Here is a 5,129-nt window from a genome sequence, read left to right as displayed (position 1 = left end):
ATTACCAAAACACCCTTACTCTTTACGACAAACCCCTTAACCACCTCTAGACAACCATGTCCTAAATCGTCATTTCATCACTACCTGTGAACAAAAATGCGCACGTTAGCTGTCTCCCCCCGAAAACCCAAAAACCAAAGTCCCATCAAATTAAAAATTACTCACTCTTTATAATTATTTATATTTATATAACATATATATATTGATTATGGCTTATGGCTTATCCTACGCCATTCACGCTTCTCTTTACAATTTTTTATTGTTAAAAAAAAAAAAACTAAGCAGTGACCCAGTGAGTGTCTGCCATGGATCTGTGAGCTCAGCTTGTTCCATTTTTGTTTTTATTTTTATATTCATTTATGAGATCTATACTATAAGCTCCTCCGTTACGTTTTACGATCTTATTCTTATGTCATTTGTGGAAACTTCCGTTTTCGGTGGTTGCCCAAGTCGTGCTCCAAACGGGACTTGAGTTCGGCTTACGGAGTCCGACCCGAATGGTCACAGTACAGTGCTACCGCTACCACTACTACTACGACTATGACTGCTTCATAGGAGTCTCTGCGCGCTCGATCGGCATGGTTTTGGGTCCGGCATTATCGTGATCGGCCTTGTCTTTGGGGGTTTGGTTGAATGTTTCAGTGTTGCCTCTGATGAACCCGCTTTGCTGCATTGCTCCGGTTTCGATCGACCGTGACCGGACCAATCCTGTCGTAGGGAAATCTCCGGCTCAGTGCCCTCAGTTAGGGATCGATGCTTCGATCAGAAGCGTTAGCTATGGTACGAAGCCGAGCTTATCGGTTCAGGTATCGTCTGTCGGTACGGAATCGGATAAAGCGTCGGCGACACTGAACCAAGAGGTGGAGGATACGGTCACCGAGGCTAGGGATTCGAAGGTGTTTGGTGGTGGTGGTGGTAGTGTGGCTGGGATTTTGTATAAATGGGTGAATTATGGGAAAGGTTGGAGGTCGAGGTGGTTTGTGCTTGAAGATGGAGTGCTTTCGTACTATAAAGTTCACGGACCAGATAAGATTTTGATGAGCCCGGCGAGGGAGAAGGGTCTTAGAGTGATCGGAGAGGATTCGTTGAGGTATATGCGGAAGGCTAATTGGGGTAGCAGTAATCGACTTGGTGCGTCGGCTAGGCCTTGCAAGCCATTTGGGGTAGTTCATTTGAAGGTTTGAAACTATTCCCCTGCTTTGCATTTTGTTCAGTTTTTATACTTGAAGGTATAAGTGTAGTTAGTTCTTGTCTCTCTACATGATGGGTATGAATCAAAATCAACTTTTTTTTTATTGAAGTGCTTTGAAAATAAGAACTTGGCCGTTTATTCAGTTATGCGCATTTTTGAATCTGAAGTAGTTTGTTTTCTTAAGGTTTCTTCAATACGTGCAAGCAAATCTGATGATAAAAGGCTTTCAATATTTACTGGAACAAAGACTCTTCACTTGCGTTGTGTAACTAGAGAGGATAGAGCTGTATGGATTGACGCACTGCTAGCTTCTAAAGATCTTTTTCCTCGAGTGTTGACGAGCTGTGATTTTGGGGCTTCAGAAGATGTTGTTGTTTCAACAGAGAAGCTAAGATCAAGACTAGTGCAGGAGGGGATTGGTGAGGCAGTCATCAAGGACTGTGAATCAATTATGCTTTCAGAAACCTCAGAGCTGAAAAATCAATTGAAGACTCTTCAGCATAAACATGTTCTGTTGTTGGACACGTTGAGACAGTTGGAGGTATTTATTTGTATTTCTTTCGCTTAGCTGATTCTGGTGTTTGATGCGAATAATGGGATGTTTGGTGAAGTAGCGCGAACATAGAAGGATTTTTTTTAATAAGTTTGTCTATTTTCTTAAAATTTGATTCACAGACAGAGAAAATTGAGCTGGAAACTACTGTTGTGGATGAAACAAAGGAACGCGAGTCATATTGTGGACAAGGGAATAGGAGGTTTAGTGGTTAGTTGTTTTTTGTGATTCCACGGCCATTTATAGTGATCATTTATCATTTTTCTGTCGGTATGTACATACATATTTTCACTCTCATTTTTGACAATCTACTCTACTCTGAATGTTACAGATTTCTATTCTGTCATGTCCGAGGGTAGTGCATCTGATTCTGATGCAGATAATGAAAGTCAAGATGGAGCAGATATTGAATCAGATGAGGAAGATGGAACGTATTTTGATACAAATGACTTTTTGTCTGCTGATTCTTTGAGAAGTGCTTCTTATCGGAGTAGGGAAGGTACTGGAAATGGTTGTCTATACGAAAAGGATTCTTTCTTTTCTGATAGATTGCGTGGATTTGAGAGTGAGATCAGGATGGTTGAATATCCATTTGTTAAAAGAAGGGATAACTTGCCAGAACCAAAGGAGAAAGAGAGGCCAATTGGACTTTGGTCAATTATCAAGGACAATATTGGAAAGGATTTATCTGGAGTCTGTCTTCCTGTTTATTTTAATGAACCTCTCTCTTCATTACAGAAGTGTTTTGAAGACCTGGAGTATTCGTACTTGGTTGACCGGGCATTCGAATGGGGAAAACAGGTTAGATCTTTAGCTGTTGTTCTGTTACAAAGAAAATTTTGAAGCAATGAAGCATGATATCTTAGTAAAGATTGAACCAGTTGATCTTATGATACACTGACCTCGAGTTTCGAATCAAAATCTGATGTCTTAACTAAATTCCACTAATACAAAAAATATCAACTCATTTAAAATGGCATTATCGATCATTAATATTACATGTAATAATGAGTTGCCTTTTTTTTCATTAGTAGGACATTTAGGATTTATGAAAATTAAAGACAGCATATTTTTATTCCATATAGTCTGCTGTCTGTCATATGCGGTTCAGATTCTAGAAAAAGATACATAATCTGTTTTCATGTTCAACATCTTGATTTGTATTATTGTGGGATTAAAAGGTCATAGAGAAGGAGATGAACTTTAATTTAAATTGACATGTACTGTTATCTGAATGTTTTGACAAATTAGGTTTCATGTGTTGCAGGGAAATGACTTAATGAGAATTCTAAACGTTGCAGCCTTTGCTGTATCCAGCTACGCTTCAACAGAAGGTCGGCAGTGCAAACCCTTTAATCCTCTCCTTGGAGAGACATATGAGGCTGACTATCCAGATAAAGGACTTCGGTTCTTCTCTGAAAAAGTATTACTTTCTTCTCACTAGAACATGTTTTGACATCTGATAGCAGCATTTGATTAAATTAAGCCATTATTCTGTTTGAAGTATTGCTATTTAACAGCAACATGTTCAGTGAACCGCATTTTTTTCTAACAAGCAGCTTGCGCTCAGGTGAGTCACCACCCTATGGTTGTTGCTTGTCACTGTGAAGGACAAGGCTGGAAATTCTGGGCAGACTCCAATCTCAAAGGCAAGTTTTGGGGTCGTTCTATCCAACTGGATCCTGTTGGTGTCCTTACACTGCAGTTCGATGATGGTGAAACATTTCAGTGGAGCAAGGTTACCACTTCTATATACAATATCATACTTGGAAAATTTTATTGTGATCACTACGGCACCATGCGGATCAAGGGCAGTGGCACATATTCATGCAAGCTCAAATTCAAAGAGCAGTCTATCATAGACCGTAACCCACATCAGGTTAGTTTCGTAGTTGTGAGGGACAAAACGCATATGAGGTGTCATTTGCATTAATTTTAGTGACTGTTCTTTTTTTGTTTTTGTTTTTGTCTTTTTTTTTCCTGTTTTTATTTTCTTTCGTTTTGTCAGGTGCATGGATTCGTGCAAGACAACAAGACGGGAGAAAAAGTAGCAATGTTAGTGGGCAAGTGGGACGAAGCAATGTACTATGTGCTGGGAGATCCAACTACAAAGCCAAAAGGGTATGATCCAATGACCGAAGCTGTGCTACTGTGGGAAAGAGACAAGTATATGACCAAGACGAGATACAATCTCTCACCTTTTGCGATATCTTTGAATGAACTGACACCTGGCCTATCGGATCAATTGCCTCCAACTGACTCAAGGCTTAGACCAGATCAAAGACATCTTGAGAATGGGGATTATGAATTGGCTAATGCAGAAAAGTTAAGACTCGAACAGCTACAAAGACAGGTATTCATTAATAGACAGAGTATTTCTTAGTCTTTCATCAGCATACTGCTAATTTATGGGCCTAACTTTAAAAATGTTTTGCTTTATTTGAGGTAAACAATCATAAATATGATCATTCACTGAGTTTGGGGTCTTGGATTGATTTCGATTTATCACATCCTTTGGTACAGGCTAGAAAATTGCAGGAGAGAGGATGGCAGCCGAGATGGTTTCAGAGGGATGAGGACGGTTGTTATCGATACAAGGGTGGGTACTGGGAAACTAGGGAGCAAAGGAATTGGGATGGAATTCCTGATGTATTTGGCCAGAGTACTGATATGCCTTCATGTTCAGGAGAAGAGCAAGAAGAGTAATTCTGGTCAGACATCATTATAATATTTTGGTTTCTTCAATTTTATATCTATTTATCTATTTATTTGCCTGTTTTCTTCCGAGAATGCGAGTTTAGTGTAGACCAAGTTTATATAAAGGAACTCATCATTCTACAAGGTGTATTATTGTAATTGCTTGTTTTGAAAAGCTCTTTCATTTGTTGTTGTTGTTGTTGCTTAGTCTTTTATCCATCCTTGTCTGCTTTCTTTTTAGGCTCAGTTGTTCTATAATCAGAATACATCTTAAATGACCTCAACCCCAAAAGACTTCAATTCATGAAACATTCATAATAATAAAAACAGCTTTTGATTGACATATATCTTGGATCCAAAAATGCATTTATAAATAGTGTATCCCACGAGAGCTAACAAAATTTTCCCTCACAAATTGGGGCAAGGCTTATCACCCTACATTTAGCTTTAAATGAGGCTAGAGATCTAAATTGCTCCAACAAAAGAAAAAGCAAGAAAAGAACAAAGTACATGATATGATGAAAGTAGGTGAGTATTTCCATGCTTTCTTTCCCCTTAACTGTTTTCCAGAACGCTGTAGTTTTCTCTTTTTCTCATTTCTGGTTTTTGCAATCTTATCTCTCTTTGCAGCAATGGGCGGGCATAGCCTTCTCATGTTCATTCTGCCTATTTTGCTCAAACCTCCAG

At 39.0% G+C, this 5,129-nt stretch overlaps 1 protein-coding gene across 1 annotated transcript; it reads left to right on the top strand.

Annotated features, from left to right (window-relative positions):
- Positions 1-218: 218 nt before the first annotated feature.
- On the top strand, positions 219-4,641 carry LOC133822256 (oxysterol-binding protein-related protein 1D). The gene is made up of 8 exons (XM_062254529.1): positions 219-1,178; positions 1,377-1,733; positions 1,868-1,955; positions 2,077-2,546; positions 3,013-3,168; positions 3,316-3,624; positions 3,754-4,098; positions 4,269-4,641. Exons 1-8 carry the CDS (start codon positions 654-656, stop codon positions 4,449-4,451), a joined length of 2,433 nt encoding a protein of 810 aa, XP_062110513.1. The 5' UTR covers positions 219-653; the 3' UTR covers positions 4,452-4,641.
- The last annotated feature ends 488 nt before the right edge of the window (positions 4,642-5,129 follow it).

This window comes from Humulus lupulus, chromosome 3, assembly GCF_963169125.1.
Source record: "Humulus lupulus chromosome 3, drHumLupu1.1, whole genome shotgun sequence".
In the NCBI taxonomy this organism is placed as follows: domain Eukaryota; kingdom Viridiplantae; phylum Streptophyta; class Magnoliopsida; order Rosales; family Cannabaceae; genus Humulus; species Humulus lupulus.
Note: the sequence above shows the minus strand (reverse complement) of the source record. Positions and strands in the feature narration are given on the sequence as shown.